This window comes from Ostrinia nubilalis, chromosome 24 (assembly GCF_963855985.1).
Source record: "Ostrinia nubilalis chromosome 24, ilOstNubi1.1, whole genome shotgun sequence".
NCBI lineage: Eukaryota > Metazoa > Arthropoda > Insecta > Lepidoptera > Crambidae > Ostrinia > Ostrinia nubilalis.
Genome location: NC_087111.1, coordinates 7,477,854 through 7,500,395, shown reverse-complemented (window position 1 = coordinate 7,500,395; position 22,542 = coordinate 7,477,854). Strand labels below are relative to the sequence as shown.

Below are 22,542 nucleotides of genomic sequence, written 5' to 3'. Positions count from 1 at the left end.
TAATAAAATGTATTCTTATGATTATACATATATTTTTATCTAATACTATGTACCTAAGTATATTAACTAACTAAACCGTCATATTTTTTGCACCACCTTTGTCTCTTTAATTGACCTGTTGTTGACTGACAGAGAATGCCACCTGGCCTTAAGTCCACCACTGTACAGTTTTATTTGCAAAAGTATAGACAAATTAAAAAAATATATATTTTTCAGTGAGTTACCGAACTAACCGAGCATTGATTTTGTTAGAGTCGATACGATAATCGATACCGCTGCTTGCGCTTGTCAGCGTCTGTGCGTGCACCACTATTTCATTCATTTCTGTCACGGACATTGAAACAGCTGTATTGGAGTAGATTTACAAAATATTTTTATCATTTAGATAAAAAAATATATTTGTTTTCCTTTTATTTTGTACTGTGACTAGAGCATTTAGCATTTATTTATTGCGTTGTGCGGTTTAGCATTTGGTTTTGGAGTTTTAGTGTGTTTTGATTTGTGAAGACGCAATAGGTGTTAATATGTCGAGCGAGAAGCCTAGTGGGAATCATGGAACGAGTGAGGGCAGTTCTCAGGCATTGCAGCCTGCTGATGATGAGAACTTGAAGTCTTGTTGGGTGTGTTTTGCCACGGAGGCGGACGACCGTCTGGCGGCGTGGGTACAGCCCTGCAAATGCATTGGCACTACTAAATGGGTGAGTGTGTTGAACCGTATTGCGAACTGTTGCAAAAACGTCTTCCGGCTTTGGTTATTGAAGTATGTGTATTGTTTTTTGGCCTGTAGGTACTTGCATCGTAGTAGAAAGTTAATTTGTTTGTTGATTTTGTTGAGGGTAATATGACCAGGAACATCAAACACAATTTTAAATGAGCTTGTTTTTGTTTCAAAACAATCAGTTTTATTATTAAAATGAAAATTCAATTGACTTTTATTGTTATAATAAAATAAGTTAAATATGTTATTGCTGAGTGTGTTTTAAGATTAGGTTCCATTTTAAAAACTCGGCACATGATAGAATTTTAATTAATATGATTATTGAATTAATTTTGATATACCAATGTATTTAGGAGGTTTTCTCTAGTTCTTATTATTCACTGTTAATATTGTAAATGACAAAATACATAATATTATTAATACCTACTTAAAATCTTATAAGAAAAGTACCATTTAAAATTTTTTGTAGTACCTACCTACATATTTTGTGTTTTATGTAACTTATTAAATATTGACAACAATCAAATAAAAAACTGTCAGATTCTGGTGATTATTGTTTGTTTAATATTTTACCCAACTGCGCCAGAAGGAGCGTTAATGTTTTTTATTAAAATAACAAAATTGAAGCAATTGATTAGTAAGACAATTGTGACTAATTTATTTTTTATTTTTATCTGAATAATCTAGTATCTAATAACCCATTAACACAAATGATTCATGCATTATTAAGCTTTATCTTTTTATCATTATCAAGAAAGAATTGATCCAGGGTTCAAATATGTACCAAAGTACTACTTGGGGACTCCCCTAGTAAGCACAAGACCATTCCTATCCTACCTCCTGTCAGGCCTGGCTCACTGCGCGCGGTACATCCGATAATTACTTACAGCGAAGCGCCCCGCCGGCGGGTATTATATCAGTCGAGTGTCACGCGCGCGCCCGTCAGGACGCTGGCGTGCGTTGTAGTACCTAATTCTATGATCGAAGTATTATTTAAAAATGGACATAAAGAGAAAGAAATGTTATTGTGCGGCGTTCGAGTGCTTAAATTCGAAAATAAATCTACCGGATTTATCTTTTTTTTCGCTTCCCAAAGATGCTGAAAGGTATGTTGGCCATGTAGGTAATCAATAAATCTTAGGATAGTATAGGAACCTAACCTACCATGACTACTGCTCAGAAAGAATGCGTTCGTTCGTTTCAGCCAAATGACGTCCACTGCTGGACAAAGGCCTCTTCCAAAGTTTTCCATAATGAATGCGTACTTACCTACATACGTACCTCATTACAAATAAGTAGATTAATTATTTTTTCACTAGACAGCAACCCTAACAGCGTAAGAAGAGTTCAGAGGCACGCGATAGAAAGAGACAAAACTTGTAGGTGAATAAAATTGTAGGTACGTAGTGCTGTGCGAGCTGAATTCCACTGTATCGCGTCGTAGCAAGACTCGCATTTATTTAAATCGTCTTGCGGAGTAATCCTTCTGTACCTGTACTATTACTTATTCTGTGCTCCTGTGTAGATAGGATTTACAGCTAGATAGTAAAAAAAGTACACCACGCCCGTTCTTAATTTTTAAGCAGGATCTTTGATGAACCCCATCTTTTATATCATAGTTTTTAAAAACATAAATAAAACCTCATTATGCACTAAGTAAAATTATTTAAAATTACACCCATATTCACAAACATTACTACGATCACACTGTGATGACGCACAGGGTCCCAAAAACCTGTTCATAGACAGTTGAGTGGTACTTGATTTGACTTCGCATAGCGTTGCTGCTTCACTTAAGCGTGCATCGTTTGTGAATATGGCTGTAAGTTATTATTTTTAGCAATTTATAAAATTTTGCTTATAATTAAAAACAATGTCTCAACCACTTAACAGTTTCCTCTGGCAATGTTTGTACTTTGTATCACTTATTTCAAGCGTTTTTTTATCCTTGTTACAATGTGAATATTTCCCAAGATCGAGGTGTTTGCCCTCTCAAGGTTATCAACCTTATCCCACACAATAGCCCTTTGTTGATGTCTTTCTCATACAACAAATCAATATCTTTGACAACCTCTGAGATGTGCATCAGAATTTCTATAAATAATAAAAATAGAAGCCCTTTAAGTTATTTTATGCTAATTAAACTTCTCATAGTAAGTTAAATATTATGTTTGTGTTACAAGTGGGGTTACCACAATAGTCCAGCAGCGTTGAACCTGCGTTCCTAGAATATTGAATCAGCCAATTCGACACCAACTGTTTGGCTATTGTCCGTAACATTTAATTTCCCAGTAATATTTTTATATCCGCATTCTCCTCTAAGTAAGTATTCTACCTACAGTTTTCTCCTCTTATTTGACAAACCTCAAGCCCCTTAAAAACTGTTCAAAGCAGGTATAGATGACCCACGCTGAACTGTCCCACCAAACTCAATGACAGGGGGGCGCTACCATCGTTCAACTGTATGGTTTCCAACATGGCAAAAATCGGAACCAGCGATCCGGTATAGACGGTGGCGCCCCGCTGTCAATGTCATGCACAGGACAGTTCAGTATTTTGGAACTATAAGACAAAGCCAACACATCAGGCACACATAAATGTTAAATTACTTGAGGTTGCTAGCTGAAGTCTCCCCTGAGTCCTCATGGGCAGAGTTCAGGATTAGTTTGATAATTTCATGCATAAACTGTAGCTGTACCCTAGTCAAAAAGGTTGCGCTATTTTTAGCAAAGATATGTTAACGTTAATTGGTTATTTTTTATGATAATTAAATATTTACATAATAATACACCTGTTATAATGCGCCAAATTAACTGTGTCTGAGATAAACTTTGCGATTTTGAGTTTATCATTTTTCACTAATTACTAATCAGTAAATAAATCTGTCTATGACACAGTTACATAAAGAAATAACCTTTTCCACTTCATTAGCGTATTTGATAAAGGTATTGTTTTGTGTATTTTAATGATTAATATTGAGATATTTGCGTTTATAAATTGTAAAGGCATCATACTAGCAAAGAATTTGAATTACCTACCCTAGGTCATGTTTAAAACGGTAACGACAAAACCCAACGTCCCTAAGTTCGATTCCCCTTGACCTATATCAGGGTTTTCCAATTTCTTTTTGCCAAGGAACCCTAATTGATCATATTTTTCCTAGCGGAACCCCCGTACTACTCCGCCCGCACGCCCTGCCCCTCACTTGTGCGTAAACAAGTCGGTGCGAGCGAACAACGTCGGTCACGAAACGTGGGATAATATTTTTTACGGAACCCTTGCGGCCTTTCCACGGAACCCCAGAGTTCCGCGGACCACCTTTCGGGAACCGCTGCTCTATCTAATAAACCCATTTCCAAAATTTTGCGTATTGGAATTCCAAGCGTATACCTATGCCCGATTAGTTTTTGTGATGGTGACTAAAATTATATGTCGATAAATATAACTAATATAACTTTTTTAATCAATATCATTTCATACGTATTTTTTTATTATTAGGTACTTATTATTGTGAAACTCACTTATTTAAATGTACCTAACCCCAATAAATTACTGAAATGATAGAGATATCCTTACTTACTGATAAAGCAAACCTCAATTTTACCGTGAAGTGCCTCTCTAACACGGCGTGAAGTAGTGTTGCCGAACTATCGATAGTAAAACTATCGATAGTTTTCATTCGAAAAAGCCTTCTCCATCGATAGGCCTATCGATAGTATCGATACTGTCGATACTATCGATACTATCGATAGCACAAAACGAGGCAATACTATTGAATATGTGCAATACTATCGATACTATCGATAGTATTGTTGCTCGTGAAGAATAAACAATCGATAGTATCGATACTATCGATAGTATTGTCGCTTTTGAATAAAAAGCTATCGATACTATCGATACTATCGATTGTTCTAGACTATCGATAGTCTGGAAATTTGCAATAGTATTGGGTATGTTTAAATTCATTTTTACAATATTTCAAATGTTTCGCTTGACTTACCAACTAAACATATAACTAAAAATAATAATCTCACTTGTATTTAAAACTACCTGCATTAGTTAAGTACGGCAAATAAAATGTATTGCCAATTTTGGAAACATATAATTAAACTAGCTTTCCGCTCGCGGCTTCGCCCGCGTGGAATTTTGTCTGTCACAGAAAAACTTTATCGCGCGCGTCCCTGTTTCAAAAACCGGGATAAAAACTATCCTATGTTCTTTCCCGGGACTCAAACTATCTCTATGCCAAATTTCATCAAAATCGGTTGCGAGGTTTAAGCGGGAAAGCGTAACAGACAGACAGGCAGACAGACAGACAGACAGAGTTACTTTCGCATTTATAATATTAGTTGGGATGTTATGGTTAACTACCTATATGAAATAATTCAAGTATTCCAATAACCCTATTGTTGTGCCTATTGACTATTATACCCAAATATTGTAAACGATACTATTGTAAATTGCCAAACTATCGATAGTCTAGAACAATCGATAGTATCGATACTATCGATAGTATTGATAGCTTTTTATTCAAAAGCGACAATAGTATCGATAGTATCGATACTATCGATAGTTTATTCTTCACGAGCAACAATACTATCGATAGTATCGATAGTATTGCTCATATTCAATAGTATTGCCTCGTTTTGAGCTATCGATAGGCCAATCGATAGTCTTGCGATAGTTTGACTATCGATAGACTATTGATAGTCTATCGATAGTCGACTATCGATCGGCAACACTAGCGTGAAGTGCATGAAAACATGACATTGCACTGAAATTCGTTTCGATTTCGTCATTCTTTGCGCTACAAAAGTTTTTTGAATACTCATTTAAAGATTTGGCTGCTAATATTTAATGCGTGTACTGTAAGAACGTCTACGATAGTATAAAAGTTTTATGAACCTATATCGACGCCTTCCTTAGAGTGAAAACCTCTTAAGTGTGTGCAATTTATCAGGATGAAGATCCAGAACTGGTATTTGTAAGATTGACCGAAATGCGTAAATATGAGAAAAATGCATTCCCGAGGTTTTCACTCTAAGGCGACGACATAGGCGTAGCTAGCTAATTCAAATTCAAATTTCAAATTCAAATTCTAAACGTTTATTTGCCAAAAACACAGTAATACAGGGTGGGGCAGCCGTCTCAGGCTATGGGCTCAGGGTGGGGCAGCCGTCTAAAATAAAATAATATGTAGCAAACTATACCCGCGGTGAAAGATCACTGCTTCTGCTTTAGACGGGGCCACTTTCAAACCCAGTGCCTGGATGCAGTCTATCGTCCTGGCACTTCAGCGAGGCTCCTCCCTCGAGCCACAATGAGGGTGTCATCTGCATAGCTGAGCAGTCGCGTATTAGGACAGAGGCTACGTAGGACAAAGTCGTATCCAATATTCCACAGAGTTGGCCAAAGCACCGAACCCTGTGGAACACCGCAATGCATCGCCCTACGAACCAGTGTTCCATTTTCGTCTATGTATGCCACCACTCTGTCTCGGAGATAACTCCAAAAGCCTCCCCAGGACCCCAGGTATGAGGGTACTCCGTGGAAACGAAGAGCCTCTAAGATAGTAGTCTGTTGAAGGCCGCGGCTACGCCCATGGGCGACGATATTTTATTTCTTGATAGATTTGCGACGTTCCTTATTAACAAAAACAAATGAATATGACTTTATTGATACAATATCTTACTGTTACACTTGCCTGCACATTAGGCATCGGATATGGCTCGAATAAGGAGATAGCAAAAATAATTGTTACGAGCTGATAATAATGGTATTAAATATCGTATTAAAATTCTTTAATCGTAATGACATTACTTCAGTAATAATGAGGTGACCGATAAGATGATTGCAGTATGTAATACGTCACGCAGCTCTGTTTGTTTGTCCTAGGTCATCATCTAACTTATTTTATTGTGTGGATTGTAGCAAGTGAGATCACCAGTCACCACACAGGACCACACTAGTTCAGACTCGGGCTTTATTCTCGGTTTCCACGAAATCGCAGAGGAAATGTGTTTTAATAGCCGTTCCCACCGCCGTATCTTGTGTAGCCTGGATCTTCAGCTTGACCGCCAATAAAATCCCAACCAATGAAGGCCAAGTTTGTCCCGGGGGAAAGTTAAACTATCATTGGACCCGCAACGAAATTAATCAGAAGAACATATTAAGAGGAATTCGAAGTTAAGGTTCGACTCGACTTTAGGCACCAGAAGTCTTACATTACTGTTGTCCCTTGTTCCAGGTGCATCAAAGCTGCCTCCAACGATGGGTTGACGAGAAGCAACGCGGCAACATCACCCGCAAAGTCCTCTGCCCGCAATGCAAGGCGGAATACATAGTGGTATTCCCCTCTATGGGGGCCTTCGTGGCTCTCCTGGATGCTATGGAGGAGATCACCCACAAGATCTGCCCGTTCATAGCTGGAGGAGTGCTCTTGGGGTCCATATACTGGATCGCAATCACGTACGGAGCTGTCACAGTCATGCAGGTCAGTTGATTAAAGATCCTTTTGGGAGGGTCGCCAGTTTAATTTTTTTTATAGTGGTGTGTGTCACTACTAAGTGAAAAAACCTTAATTTTTCTTGGAGAATTGGGTAATTCTTGAAAACGCATCTTTTGGATCTAATTTGATTGACCTAGCCTGTAGCTTCAATCGTTTAGTTCAGGAGAAAGTAGAATAGATCCACATTTGTTACTTCGATAGTGAGTGTAGTGGAAGTTAATTAAATGAAAGAGTGGACTGTATACAATTAATTGTCTATTCGGTACAAATTAACAATGATATTGAGACCGTTTAGTCCAAAGTCGTTGAAGAGAGTGCGTCAGGATCGTCTTCTTAGATGTTCGCTCGCGAACCGAACATTGCTCGTTCGTTCGCCGAACGCTCGCCGCTCCCTCCGGTCACGCCGCCCGCGGGCAATGTCCGTGAGTAGACAACATTAGATGCCGTAAAAAGCGACTAAGCGACAAATATGCGAACATCAGGCTAGCGTGAGCGGTGTAGGCCAATTCTACCCTTTGCCTCTGGTAAATTAGAATAGGTTGTTCTCCTGCAGTGAACATTAAGACCTGATTTTGATGATGGCGGTGATGTAGAGAAGTTATGAATTGAAGTGTAGTGATGATGATGTATTATACCTGAATTATTGTTACACTAGGTATTTTTATTGATGAAGTGATCACCACTTGAATTCATATTTATCGGTAAATATTCACTGGAGTTTTGACGGTTAAACCCCAAAAAAGTGCCATGCAAGCGTGACTTAACGAGCAATACTCTCGAGAATCAATGACTCAAGAGCATTTTTGGAATAAACGAAATGAAATGAGCTGCATGTGTCATCCAATCGATCATCATCATTCACGATTCTTTGTATTTTGTGTGGTCTGAGACTTGCCTAATTGTTTAATTCAACATAGGTGAAGAAATCACGGATCAATATCAATATGAGTAATCTGGAAAATCTGTTAAACTCATCACTGACTCATAAATAGGGCTTTACAGTGATTTGGTATTCCAGCAGACATAGACGTATTTACAGTCAGGGTCAAAGTACAAAGACAAAGTCACGGACTACCGTGACACCCAAAGTAGCCACAAACAAAGTTCGCAACGCGTCTTTTGTGTGTCACCTTTTTGGCTACCGGGTGTCATAAACTATTTGACGCTGACTGTACGTAGGTTACCTCTTTATTTGAGGCTTCCGGCGACTGGGACCGCAATTAACTAGGACCGCGGTCCCAGTCGCCGGATCCGTAAAAAATAAATAATTTTCTTCCGGCGACTGGGACCACTCACAGATAACTTAAAAAATATATTATTCAAGCCAAAATCGGTACAGTCATACGAAAAAAAAAACTAAATTATTTGTATGAATATCATTGACTCGTTCTAGACATGATTTTATCCTATGCGCTTAGTATTAAGTAGATTAAGCTAGGCCATTTTTACACCTAAAAAATTTTCGTTTGACTGTACATTTTTTTGTATTCAGTTATAAATGATAATGTAGGTATAGTTATAAAAGATGAGTGGTCCCAGTCGCCGGAAGATAATTATTTAATTCTTACGGATCCGGCGGCTGGGACTGCGGTCCTAGTTGATTGCGGTCCCAGTCGCCGGAAGCCTCATTTATTTTTCATGGTAGGTTAACTGCTGAAATCCTACGATGCGCTACGACTACAGCTGCAGCAGTTAAAACAGCTGCATTTATGGTGCAGTGTGTGAAACCTTAATATGGTTTCAGTGTTGTTTTAAATTTTAAACAATCAGTATTGTTATGTTTTATCACTATAACGACTGCGGAAACGGCAATTAAACATAATTTAATTGTACCTACGAGTACGAGCTGTAATTTAAAATAGTTATAAGATTTTTTTAAGATGCAATTTTTTTAAAAATATTCCGTATTAAAAGGCCGCTACCAACCGGGCAACATGGAAAGCATTGGGGGAGGCCTAGGTTCAGCAGTAGACGTCCTATGGCTGAGATGATGATGATGTATTAAAAGTATGCCTCCCCAAATCGCCAGCGCTGGTAATGTAGGCCAAATCCTCCATTTACCTATCTCTGGGAGAGAGATTAGAGGGTAGTGCTCCTGTAGTGGAAACTAAATTACCTGATAATAATGTATTATGACTAAAAGTATCGGTTATGTTTGATTGATATTAATTATGCTTATTTTAATTAAATAGTTAGTTGTTTTTAGCTAGCTCGCATAAATATTTGTAACTATGTAAACTATTAAAGTCTGTAAAGCCTTGAAAAAGAGGCTGACAATAGTGACTGAGTTTCTTGCGCTGCTTTTTCTCAGCACCTTTCCCATTTATTGTCCTGATGCAGTGGTAGGGTCCGTAGGGTTAATACTGGGGCGTACAAAAGTGCTTTTTAAAAGCCTACTTGCATAAATAATGAGTTTTATGAGTTGTTTATGTCTTCACCTTGTATAACTAGGGACAATGCTTCATCATGACTTCCTCTCATAGCAAGACAAGATTCTGTTATTAGAATAGAATAAAATTAGACGCAAAATTAATACAGTAAACCCAGTATCTCACAACCCAACGAAGTATACTATTTTGCATTTTAAATAACAATTGTTTGATTGGTTTTAATTCGTCGAGTTAGTCAAGTCTAAGTAGTAACCTAGATATCTAACTTCTCTAACCTTGACCACAAAATGAGTCAAGTACTTGTATTCTCTACTGCGGCATTTTTATACGTCAAAGGCAAAAGTCCCGTATACAAAATAATACAAATATACAAAACCTGGTTAAAAATTAGCGTTTTTTATTTGTTTAACTGGACGAAAAAGGCAATGAACTGGGTAATGTACACGTTATTCGACAGAATAGGTGTGAAAATAACGGTTTAGTATCTATTTTACGTACACTGTGTCATCGGTTGTTCGATTTATTTATTGTTTCAACATGACATACTTCCGGAGTGCGTTACGGTAAAAGCGCACTGACATGTATTTTATAAATAACTAGCTTTTGCCCGTGGCTTCACCCGCGTGAAATTTAGTTTGTCACAGATCGTCATAAATTATAAGCCTATATGTTATTCTGTGTTATAAACAATAATACTGTAAAGTTTCATCAAAATCCATTCAGTAGATTTTGCGTGAAAGAGTAACAAACATTCAGACATCCAAACTTACGCATTTATAAATTAAGAGTAGCACGTGAGATTAGTGAGATTGACTTGGCTACTATAGTCTTTTTCACGTAAGATGATCCGTATGACACTTCAAGGTTATCCATATTACGCATACTACATATGCAGAATATATTTGAAAAAATATTTGTATTTTATTAGCAATATAATAAAAAAAAAATTAACTACTTGTCTTGAAATATTATAGTAAAATCTGAGTCTATTGATTATATTTTAATTAAATACGATGTAAAAATATTTTTTATTTAATGTACGCAATGTGTGAAACGGAATAGATTTAGTGCTGGGGTATTTCTTGTATAATAAAATCGATTATTTCCGCGGTTCATTAATCGATTGCAGTGAATACTTAGTTATTAAAAACATCACAAAAATCAACTATATTTTTCGATTATTGACTTTAATAAACGCATTGAAAATAAATTAATAGTTTTTAATTTAAAGAAACAGAACCAGTACTTTTTAGGAATCGTTTTTTTGAACAAGAACCATGAAATTTGAATATTATTAATAAAAAATTGTTACAATAATATTTGTAATTAAAAAAAACATGTTTTTTGTTAAATAACACCTATACAAAATATTTATCTAAAAGTAGGTTTTACTAACTCTTCGATAAAAATCGATAGATAAATCGCTATGGTTTAGTTATGTGACATCTCTAAATCTTTCAAACTCGAAACGTCATACGGATCATCTTAGGTGAAAAAGACTATAAGTACCTTTGGCTGCGGTTTAAAATTGCAATCGTGGGTAATTTCAATAACTAGCTTCTACCTACGGCTTTGCCTGTCTTTCACTAGCGGCCATCGAACTATGCCTATTTCTGAAAATCTTTTTCTTGCCAACATTCGAATGAACATTTACATCTCAACTTGAAATATTCTCATTTAACTAGCTCTCCTTTTACAAGTATTTTTGCAACAATGGGTAGTCTTTTAAAGTTCCAAATTTAAGAGAAAAATTGACCCATCCAGTCTTAATACCAAAATGTGCCAAAACTCTAAAGTTTTTCAATCCACAGTTTTATTTTTTCTTTAACAATATTATCTAACCATCTTATTTATCAACACAAACGTATTTTAATGTCATCAGTCATTACTCACCAGATCTGAAAACTGAATGAGGATCAATCACCGAGTGAAACACAATGAGTGTGTTCACGCCTTTCGTCCTAAAAATGACATTCGAAAGCATTGAGCTGTAGAATTCACAAGTCTGTGTATTTGTTGTAACAAATTATCAGTTTGCCAGCCACTGCTGACCGTGTCGACTGGTGTTTAAAAAGACATAGAAAGTATGATTTTGTTTTCCATATCGTTTGTCTTGTGGACTGTAACAACCCTAATGGTGGTTATCGCCTTATTACTTTCACAGACTTGGACTTAACTAATTCTATGTAATCCGTATGCAATAATGGGTTACTGTCGATTCGCCACCAAGTCGATTCTTCATACTTTACAAAATTACTGTCACAGGCTTTTTTTCGTGACGTATCGATTCTGTTCTGCAAATCGACAATAACCTGCAAACAAGAAGGCCTAAGGGAGGCAATCGGAATTGGGCAGTGCCTACTTAGCAAACGTTGGCTTATTGATTAGAACTAGTGCTTTCAGTTTATAATAGTACTTCTGAGGTGGAATAGACATGTTGACACCACCAATCAATTGACGTACTTTTTAAAACTGTCAAAACGAAACTATCCCATAGATTTTGTATGATTGTATGGCACTACAAGCAAGTGACGTCACTATTTTGTCAACTCAAATAAACTACTTTTTTTAATTAGAATGCGACCAAAAATCGTAATTTACAGGTAATTTAAAATTAATTAAGTTTTTAAGACCAGAATTAACTGTCTTTTTAAAAAAGTTGTGATTTAGAATTATTGGAGAATGGTGTCAAATTGTCCATTTAAAGCAATCGTAATCATTTGACAGTTCATAACGTACGATAAAGTCAGTTAAAGCGTTTGACAGATTAATCGTACGTTATGAAACGTACGCTCTGCTTACGTCGAAGTAATGTCCTTAAAACGACCTTAAAATGCAACAAACATTACTAATTTAATCCCATATCGCTTCTATATGATCTTAAATGATATTTCGTAACAATTTGACGCAATTTATGTAACAGTTCCTCTTCATCCGACTTTCTCACTTTCTATTGCGAAACGCCTTCGCGCGTGTCGTGTGGTCTCACTCGCCGTTTGATAGGTTCGTTTTGGAAACCGGTTCAGTTTTGGCACACTATGTTTAAATAATAAATAGTCAATAGTTTTTTTACTGACATAATTGGACCAGTATTTTGGACTAAATAAACATGCCATGAGCAAATAAGATACCTACTTATTTTTTGTGTTTGTTCTGTGGAGTCGTTGAAAAGTTCACGTTGGGTTCTGCTAAACACAATCCTCCTTATGACAAAAAGTTAAACTCGCGTTGATCACTATTTCCATACTGTTCCATATTAAATGTCCTATGGAAATAATGTCATTTTAAACCAGAGTTCATCACACGTTAAAGTTTTTTGTAATAAGGCACACTATGTTTAAATGTAACAAAAGAGTCAATTGTTCTTTTCTACAACACAAAGTGGACCAAATCAATTTGAAATGTTAACGTCTTATGCTCTTTAGGTTAGATAATTTATTCTTTCGATTTGCCCAAGATCTTGGTTGGATTCTCGCACTGTTACATACATGTCATGTTATGGAATCATAAAGAAAAGCAACAGATAATGGTTGCTCTACGTATTGATAATGAGCATTTTATTATAATAAAAATAGTATTTTGATGTAACATTACGGCCTTTGAGTTTAGTCACAGAATAAGTAATAGTACAGGTACAGAAGGATTACTCCGCAAGACGATTTAAATAAATGCGAGTCTTGCTACGACGCGATACAGTGGAATTCAGCTCGCACAGCACTACGTACCTACAATTTTATTCACCTACAAGTTTTGTCTCTTTCTATCGCGTGCCTCTGAACTCTTCTTACGCTGTTAGGGTTGCTGTCTAGTAGTGTCTAGTAAAAAAATAATTAATCTACTTATTTGTAATGAGGTACGTATGTAGGTAAGTACGCATTCATTATGGAAAACCTTGGGAGAGGCCTTTGTCCAGCAGTGGACGTCATTAATTGGCTGAAACGAACGAACGCATTCTAAGCAGTAGTCATGGTAGGTTAGGTTCCTATACTATCCTAAGAATTATTGATTACCTACATGGCCAACATACCTTTCAGCATCTTTTTGTAAGCGAAAAAAAAGATAAATCCGGTAGATTTCGTTTCGAATTTAAACACCCGAACGCCGCACAATAATATTTCTTTCTCTTTATGTCCATTTCTAAATAATACTTCGATCATAGAATTAGGTACTACAACGCACGCCAGCGTCCTGACGGGCGCGCGCGTGACACTCGACTGATATAATACCCGCCGGCGGGGCGCTTCGCTGTAGGTAATTATCGGATGTACCGCGCGGAGTGAGCCAGGCCTGGTTTAGTACATAACTATGGTATCATTGGTATCCTATGTAATTTACGAGCGATTTTTAACAAAAAGTGTACCGGTGATTGTAGGTACAAGCGCTTACCTTGACCAACTAGTGAAGTCCAGTAGTTTAGACCTGCGTCCATAACCCGATGTATCGGAAGAATAATATAAGAAAAGTTGAGTTTCCTAAATGAGTCGTGTGAATGAATACTTTTGTTATTTCCAGGTGGTCGGCCACAGAGAAGGGCTAGAGATGATGGAGTCAGCCGACCCACTAGTGCTGCTAGTCCTCCTGCCCACGATCCCGGTGACACTCATCAGCGCCAAGATGTACAACTGGGAGGACTCCGTACTGCTGTTCCTTAGGAAGTACTGCGCGAAGGTGCCCGCGCTGTCCTACATACTGCCGTTTGGGAAGTGAGTCTTATGTAGCTGTTCATAGGGTTCCTTTTGTCATTTAGCTGCTGCTCCTCTTAGTCCTGCCAACGATTCCGGTGACGCTGATACACTGCCGTTTGGGAAGTGAGTCTTATGTAGCTGGTCTTTAGGTTCTTTATCATTTAGCTGCTAATCCTCTTAGTCCTTAAGATGATTCCGGTGACGCTTATTATACTGCCGTTTGGAAAGTGAGCCTTACGTAGCTGGTCATAAGGTTCTCTTTCGATCCCTGTGACGCTGATCAGCGCCAAGATGTACAACTGGGAGGACTCCGTACTGCTGTTCCTTAGGAAGTACTGCGCGAAGGTGCCCGCGCTGTCCTACATACTGCCGTTTGGGAAGTGAGTCTTGTGTAGCTGGTTTTAAGGTTCCTTTTTTCATTTTGCTGCTGGTCCACTAGTCCTGATGACGTTCCTGGTGACGCTGATATACTGCTGTTTGGGAAGTGAGTCTTACGTAGCTGTACATAGGGCTAGTGTCCGACCGAATGTTCGGTTTCGGTTTCGTTTTCGGTTGAGTTTCGGTAAAAACACGAGTTTCGGTTTAGTTTCGTTTTCGGCGGCAAACTTGCCGAAACTACGACCGAAACCGAATGTGCATTCGGGAGTTTCCGCGCTGTTATCGGTCATGTTCGGCGCGTTGAATGGGTGGATGAATCCGATGTTTGTTTGCTGTTAGTTTTGTTTTGTTGTGGTGGCGAGTTTTCAAGTGATTTATTTTGAATGGTATGATAAGTTTTATCTCGTTTTATGTCGTTATAAGAGCGGGTGTAAACATAAAAAAATATTCAATATGACTAATAAAAGTTATAGTAAGTAATCAAGTTTAATCTAACCTACAATTTTTTTTTTGTTTCGCAAATTCTATACGTAAACAAACATTAGTTAAGTAGTTAGTAATGACTATAGTGCATTTCATGGTGATAATATTATGGATTCAGAGTTTCAAAGTTCATTTTAGTATTTATCACCAAGCTATCCAAGTGGCAAGTACATTAGATACTAACTTACGTACTACCAATTTTGTTTTGAGAAATTATTAAGGTAAAAGACCCGACCATGGAACGGGTTATGTACATAGATGTCCTGAATATTGCGAGTAATTAAAAAAAATCAGACTATAAATCCTTCTTTTTCTTTTTAATACATAATTTGATACCTTTTAGAGTAAAAAGGCACTTTATCAGTTCAATTTTAATGCAATTTAAAGAGAAAACGATAAAGACTGACTGATTATAATAACGTTTTCTTTATTTTTCCCTCAAAATAATGAGCCTTGTAAGGAAGTTTCGGTTTCGGTTTCGGTTTCGGCCGAAATAGACACCGTTGCCGAAATTCGTTTTCGGTTTCGGTTTCGGTCGTAAAACTAGTTTCGGTCGGACACTATAGGGTTCCTTTTGTCATTTAGCTGCTGCTCCTCTTAGTCCTGCCGACGATTCCGGTGACGCTGATACACTGCCGTTTGGGAAGTGAGTCTTACATCGCTGTTAATAAGGTTCTCTTTCGATCCCGGTGACGCTGATTAGCGCCAAGATGTACAACTGGGAGGACTCCGTACTGCTGTTCCTTAGGAAGTACTGCGCGAAAGTGCCCGCGCTGTCCTACATACTGCCGTTTGGGAAGTGAGTCTTACGTAGCTGTTCATAGGGTTCCTTTTGTCATTTAGCTGCTGCTCCTCTTAGTCCTGCCGACGATTCCGGTGACGCTGATACACTGCCGTTTGGGAAGTGAGTCTTATGTAGCTGGTCTTTAGGTTCTTTATCATTTAGCTGCTAGTCCTCTTAGTCCTTAAGATGATTCCGGTGACGCTGATTATACTGCCGTTTGGAAAGTGAGTCTTACATCGCTGTTAATAAGGTTCTCTTTCGATCCCTGTAACGCTGATTAGCGCCAAGATGTACAACTGGGAGGACTCCGTACTGCTGTTCCTTAGGAAGTACTGCGCGAAAGTGCCCGCGCTGTCCTACATACTGCCGTTTGGGAAGTGAGTCTTATGTAGCTGTTCATAGGGTTCCTTTTGTCATTTAGCTGCTGGTGCTCAATCTTGTACATGTTCCCGGTGACGCTGATATACTGCTAAACTGCTATTTGAAAAGTGAATCGTGTGTGGCTGTTCATAAGATTCTCTTTATCATTTAGCCTCTGGGCCTCTTTAGTCCTGAAGATGATTCCGGTGACCCTGATATACTGCAGTTTGGAAAGTGAGTCTTACGCAGCTGTTTATAAGGTTCTCTTTCGATCCCGGTGACGCTGATTAGCGCCAAGATGTACAACTGGGAGGACTCCGTACTGCTGTTCCTTAGGAAGTACTGCGCGAAGGTGCCCGCGCTGTCCTACATACTGCCGTTTGGGAAGTAAGTCTTACGTGGCTTTTCTTAAGGTTCCTTTATTATCAATCATTTAGCTGCTGGTCCTCTTAATTCTGCGACGATTCCGGTGACGCTGATGTACTGCCGTTTGGGAAGTGAGTCTTACGTAGCTGGTCTTAAGGTTCCTTTTATCAATAATTTAGGTGCTGGTCCTCTAATCCTGCAGACGTTCCCGGTGACGCTGATACACTGCCGTTTGGGAAGTGAGTCTTATGTAGCTGGTCTTTAGGTTCTTTATCATTTAGCTGCTAGTCCTCTTAGTCCTTAAGATGATTCCGGTGACGCTGATTATACTGCCGTTTGGAAAGTGAGTCTTACGCAGCTGTTCTTAAGGTTCTCTTTCGATCCCGGTGACACTCATCAGCGCCAAGATGTACAACTGGGAGGACTCCGTACTGCTGTTCCTTAGGAAGTACTGCGCGAAGGTGCCCGCGCTGTCCTACATACTGCCGTTTGGGAAGTGAGTCTTGTGTTGTTGATTATAAGGTTTCTTTTGTCATCTAGCTGAAGGTCCTCAATCTTGTAGATGGTCTCGGTGACGCTGATATACTGCTATTTGAAAAGTGAGTCTTACGTTGCTGTTCATAAGGTTCTCTTTCGATTCCGGTGAAGCTGATCAGAGGTGGAATTGTGTAAAGCAATCGTAATCATTTGACAGTTCATAACGTACGATAAGGTCAGTTAAACAAAGCGTTTGACAGAATAATCGTACGTTATGAACTGTCAAATGATAACGATTGCTTTACAGTTTACACAATTCTACCTCAGCGCCAAAATGTAGGGTAGGTACTCCTCCCTTAGAGGTGAATACTCTAAGCCTAAGGTATTTGTCTACGTATGTACAGTCGCGGAATGAAAAGGTTCGTCACCTTAGTGTCGGTTTTCGCTTGCACTAGGTACTGTAAGAGTCAAACCTGCCAACATAACAGTGCAAGAAACAATGCTGCTAACATTTAAATAAATATGACGTTTGCTAACAAATAAGGTTTTGCTTGTTTATTTTTCTATCCCATCAGTGCAATGCAATAATGACATTGACCAATTGACAATAGTTTTTTTTTATTAAATAGAAATAATAATGGCAGGTTGAACCAACAAGAAGGTTTTAGTTTATCAATCATAATAATCTTCTTGACAAGATAAATCGTCAAACAACTTTGATCTGAATAATTTTGAACTTTACTGACGAACAGTTAAAGATTATTTTCTCTAACTCGAGATTATTCTGTAACATAGTTTCAAAAGGTAATATGTGCTCGCGATTCGTTGAAGGAATCAATTTGAAAACTGACGAACCTTTTCATTCCGTGACTGTACATGCTTATGTAGTTGTACACGAGACGCTCGGGACAAAAGTTTGCGTTCAATATTTCCAATTTTAATTACTTATCTGACTCATACTTGTTTATATCTCGTCACTACCTTCTTTATATTTTCCACTAAACAATATTGTTTATTATTCCAGCGTGGAAGGAGACAGGGGAGCAGTGGTGCCGGGACAACCGAACAACCAGAACCCGAACGCGAGTTCCCACCTCTCCCCCACGAGGATATTCTGTTCCGCGCTCCTCCTGCCTACCATATCCACCATCATCGGAAAAATATTCTTCCGGTCCATACAAAATAACTTGCATAGGTATGTTTATTTTTTACTTGATTACAGAAAGATGCACAGTGGGTCACAGTTTCAGTTATATTTATTACTAGCTGACCCGGCGAACTTTGTTCCGCCTTAATGGCAATAAATAAGCAGACTTTTTTTAAATTTCGAACGGGATAAAAAGTATCCTATGTCCTTCTCCTGGCTCTAAACTACCTCCCTGACAATTTTCAGCTAAATCGGTTCAGCCGTTCTTGAGTTATAAGTGGTGTAACTAACACGACTTTCTTTTATACACCGTGTTACTTTGCATTCTTGCCATATTCACAGAGATAAAAGTAGGTAACAATACCTATTATTTAAGATAAACAAGAGACTCTTGCAGACACTTTAAGCACCATTTTGATTAAATTATTCGTTGTTTGAATACACTTCAGTCATTTTTGTATTATTTATAACGTGATTTGTGTTTGATGGATTTCTCAGGTTTTTACAAGTGTCAAAAAGACATTTTAAAGACAATAGATATTTAAAAATACAATAAAAAGTAAAAAAGTCTCCATCGCCATCGCCAACAAGTGATGTGCATGCGTTACGATAATTAGTGGTGTGTTTAACAGATTATCGATAAAATAAAATAATCAAGATTAAAAAAAAATTTTTTCGGGCATTATTTTTTTACGGATTTGTGTTCAGTATCAGTAATATACACTCGCGAGCAAAACTATGGAATCACTTACATGAAGTTGTTTCCACGCGAACTTGTGTACTAACGAATTTGTTAGTAACAAAAAAAGTGGCACCATTTTAAAGATTAAACTTTTATCTTTAAATTGATACCAAATTCATTTAAATCACACCGGTATTTAAAAAGATATCCCGGCTGATGTGAAGAAGTAACGAAAAAGACATGTATGAACTGTTGATACGTCGCGAGTTGCGGCCTATTTAGCCCCTATAAAAGCACGCGTTTTTAGATTTTTGCTTTCACACGTTAATTCATACACATCTCCGCTTCTTTTGACACTTTACCTGGGATTCTACACCTTCAGAAGCAGCACAAATCGTTGCACTATTGCAAGAAAGGCTCAGCCAGCGGGCTGTCGCACGTCAGCGCCACATAAGGCAGTCCTGGGTTTCGAAAGTTTCAAGACGCTTTCGGGAGACTAGTGGCTTTATCCCGAGACCAAGTTCTGAACAACGCCGGTGCACATCGCAGAGGGAAGACCGTTTTTTCATGTCAACCTCTCTATGAAATCATCATTTGACTGGAATCGATGTCCATCAAGAGCTCAGAAATGTTCGTAAGATAGCTGTTAGCGAGTGGACAGTTCGTCTAAGATATAAGCAATAGCCGTGCCGTGTGGTGACGGCAGAGTAGAATACATTTGTCACCAACCCCTACTCTTCCCGCGGGTGTCGTAAGAGGCGACTTAGGGACTACACATCAAACAGAGAATGGGCAGCAGCGCTCTCTGAAAAACATCAATCTTTTAAACTGCGATCTCCAACCCGCCTGCCTAGCGTGGAGATTATGGCAAAACCTTCCACTATAGTGGAGGAGGCTCATAGTCCAGCAGTGGACTGTAAAGGGCTGTTGATGATTGATGATGATAAGCAATAGAATTTGACTCCAAAAAGGCCTGCCACAGGCTCGAAACTGACGGCAGGTCACCGATAAGCACCCTTTCAATTTGCTCGTACACATCTCGATGGGAAGGCGAGTAATGGAGGCGAGTTCTGTTCTCCGATGAATGCAAACTGTGTTTGCAGGGCAGCAGTCGAAGAGGTCGGGTTTATAGGCGGCCTGAGGAGCGATTTGTGCAGTGCTGGTTCGCTAAAACAGTGGCTTATGGGGGTGGCTTGCTCGACTTAACATCGAGATGTGTACGAGCAAATTGAAAGCGTGCTTATCGGTGACCTGCCGTCAGTTTCGAGCCTGTGGCAGGTTTTGGAGTTAAATTCTATTGCTTATGTCTTAGACAAACTGTCTACTCGCTAACAGCTATCCTACGAACATTTCTGAGCTCTTACTGGACGTCGATTACAGTCAAATGACGATTTCATAGAGAGTTTGACATGAAAAAACGGTCTTCCCTCTGCGATGTGCGCCGGCGCTGTTCAGAACTTGGTCTCGGGATAAAGCCACCAGTCTCCCGAAAGCGTCTTAAAACTTTCGAAACCCAGGACTGGCTTATGTGGCGCTGACGTGCGACAGCCCGCTGGCTGAGCCCTTCTTGCAATAGTGCAACGATTTGTGCTGCTTCTGAAGGTGTAGAATCCCAGGTAAAGTGTCAAAAGAAGCGGAGATGTGTATGAATCAACGTGTGAAAGCAAAAATCCGAAAATGCGTGCTTTTATAGGGGGTAAATAGGCCGCAACTCGCGACGTATCAAACAGTTCATACATGTCTTTTTCGTTACTTCTTCACATCAGCCAGGATATCTTTTTAAATACTGGTATGATTTAAATGAATTTGGTATCAATTTAAAGATAAAAGTTTAATCTTTAAAATGGTGCCACTTTTTTTGTTCCTAACAAATTCGTTAGTACACAAGATCGCGTGGAAACAACTTCATGTAAGTGATTCCATACTTTTGCTCGCGAGTGTAGTAACCTCTGTAAATATGGCAAGAATGCAAAGTAACACCCTGTATATACAGGGTGTCCCGTAATGTAACGTCAAGCCGAAACTGGGTGTTGAGGCAAGTTGTTCTGGTTATCAGAAAAATATAAAAAAAAATCTATGTGGCATATTTTCAAAATAATAGGCATTTAAAAAAAATCTAAAAATTCTACTCCAGGTGACGGTCCTTTTACTCGTGTTGCCACAAATCTTCACTTTTTCCAAATTTTTTTTTTGTTATGTAACCCTGAATAATGCTTCTCTAAATTGTTATCAAAATTACAAAACCAGCTGCTCTAGCTTGGATGAAAAAAATACATTATTCCCAAAAAAAATTTCAAAATAAAAATTTTGCCTAGTTTAAACTGACTGTACTGAAAAAAAATTGTACTACGCGAGTGTGGCAAGTAACGTCATAATTTGGCGCATTTAGTAAGGATTCCAAAATGGTATAACACTTGGTAAATTTTTGCTGTAATTGTCGACAATTTTTGGTTTTTTGGAAATAGTCCCGTTTTTAACTTTATCTACCTTGGTTAAAAATTATTATTCTAATGTGCCCAAAATTCAAGTTTCTGTGACTGACTACCGTACAGTCAGTCACAGAAACTTTTGTCATTATGACAGTAATTAGTAGTTGACATACTGTGACAAAAGTCACCCGTGCGCGCGCGCCTTTACTACCTGCTCTGCCTGCACTTGTACTTGGTAACAGGGATAATAAGGATATGAAGTTTCGGTTATGGATACGGTTACGGATATTAGAATAATATTATACCGGTTTCGGTTACGGTCACGGATATGAAATCATTTCAGATTATCCGAAAGTTTCGGATAATTTCGGTTACGGAATTATTAGAATTTCAAAAATGTAGGTATAATACAAATAGCAAGATGCTGCGTGAGCGTGACCCACATAGCTACTTTATGTACCAACTAAGACGACACCTATGTATGATAAAGGTAAAACAGGCTGGCATATTAGATGGTGACAGCGAATGCCAGACAAGTTGATAACAAATATTAAGATTTAAGGTACAATTCCAAGACGGGCCGCAGACCGCAAACTGCAACCGCAAACTGCAAAACTATGAAATCGGCAGCGCGGCATTGCAGCTGCGGCGTGTATAGCAGATTTCATAGAGTTTTGCAGTTTGGAATTGTACCCTTAGACTCCGCCTTTATCCAAAACTATCCGTAACTTTTGAATCAGTTTCGGTTACAGTTATGGAATTTTTTTTATTTCGGATATCCGATAGTTTCGGTTACGGTTACGGATATCCATAACATCCCTGTTGCTAAGTAAGATGGCCCTCTCCGTCCCGCTCATACCTTTTAAAATGGCTTCTCCACCTCACTTAAGCCAGAAACTTGAATTTTGGGCACATTAGAATAATATTTTTAACCAAGGTAGATAAAGTTAAAAACGGGATTATTTCCAATAAACAAAAATTGTCGACAATTACACCAAGATTTTACAAAGTGTTATACTATTTTGGAATCCTTACTAAATGCGCCAAATTATGACGTCACTTGCCACACTCGCGTAGTACAATTTTTTTTCAGTACAGTCAGTTTAAACTAGGCAAAATTTTTATTTTGATATTT

The 22,542-nt window shown here is 38.4% G+C and overlaps 1 protein-coding gene across 1 annotated transcript in view; it reads left to right on the top strand.

Annotated features, from left to right (window-relative positions):
- Window positions 1-327: 327 nt before the first annotated feature.
- The window catches only part of LOC135083652 (E3 ubiquitin-protein ligase MARCHF5), a 28,025-nt gene continuing 5,810 nt past the window's right edge, over window positions 328-22,542 (top strand). The window contains exons 1-9 of the mRNA XM_063978358.1: window positions 328-698; window positions 6,966-7,211; window positions 14,129-14,322; window positions 14,586-14,681; window positions 15,866-15,961; window positions 16,228-16,323; window positions 16,479-16,540; window positions 17,042-17,168; window positions 18,174-18,344. Coding sequence (XP_063834428.1) covers window positions 525-698; window positions 6,966-7,211; window positions 14,129-14,322; window positions 14,586-14,681; window positions 15,866-15,961; window positions 16,228-16,323; window positions 16,479-16,540; window positions 17,042-17,168; window positions 18,174-18,344 — 1,262 coding nt within the window. The 5' untranslated portion in view covers window positions 328-524. The remainder of the gene's footprint in view (window positions 699-6,965; window positions 7,212-14,128; window positions 14,323-14,585; window positions 14,682-15,865; window positions 15,962-16,227; window positions 16,324-16,478; window positions 16,541-17,041; window positions 17,169-18,173; window positions 18,345-22,542) is intronic.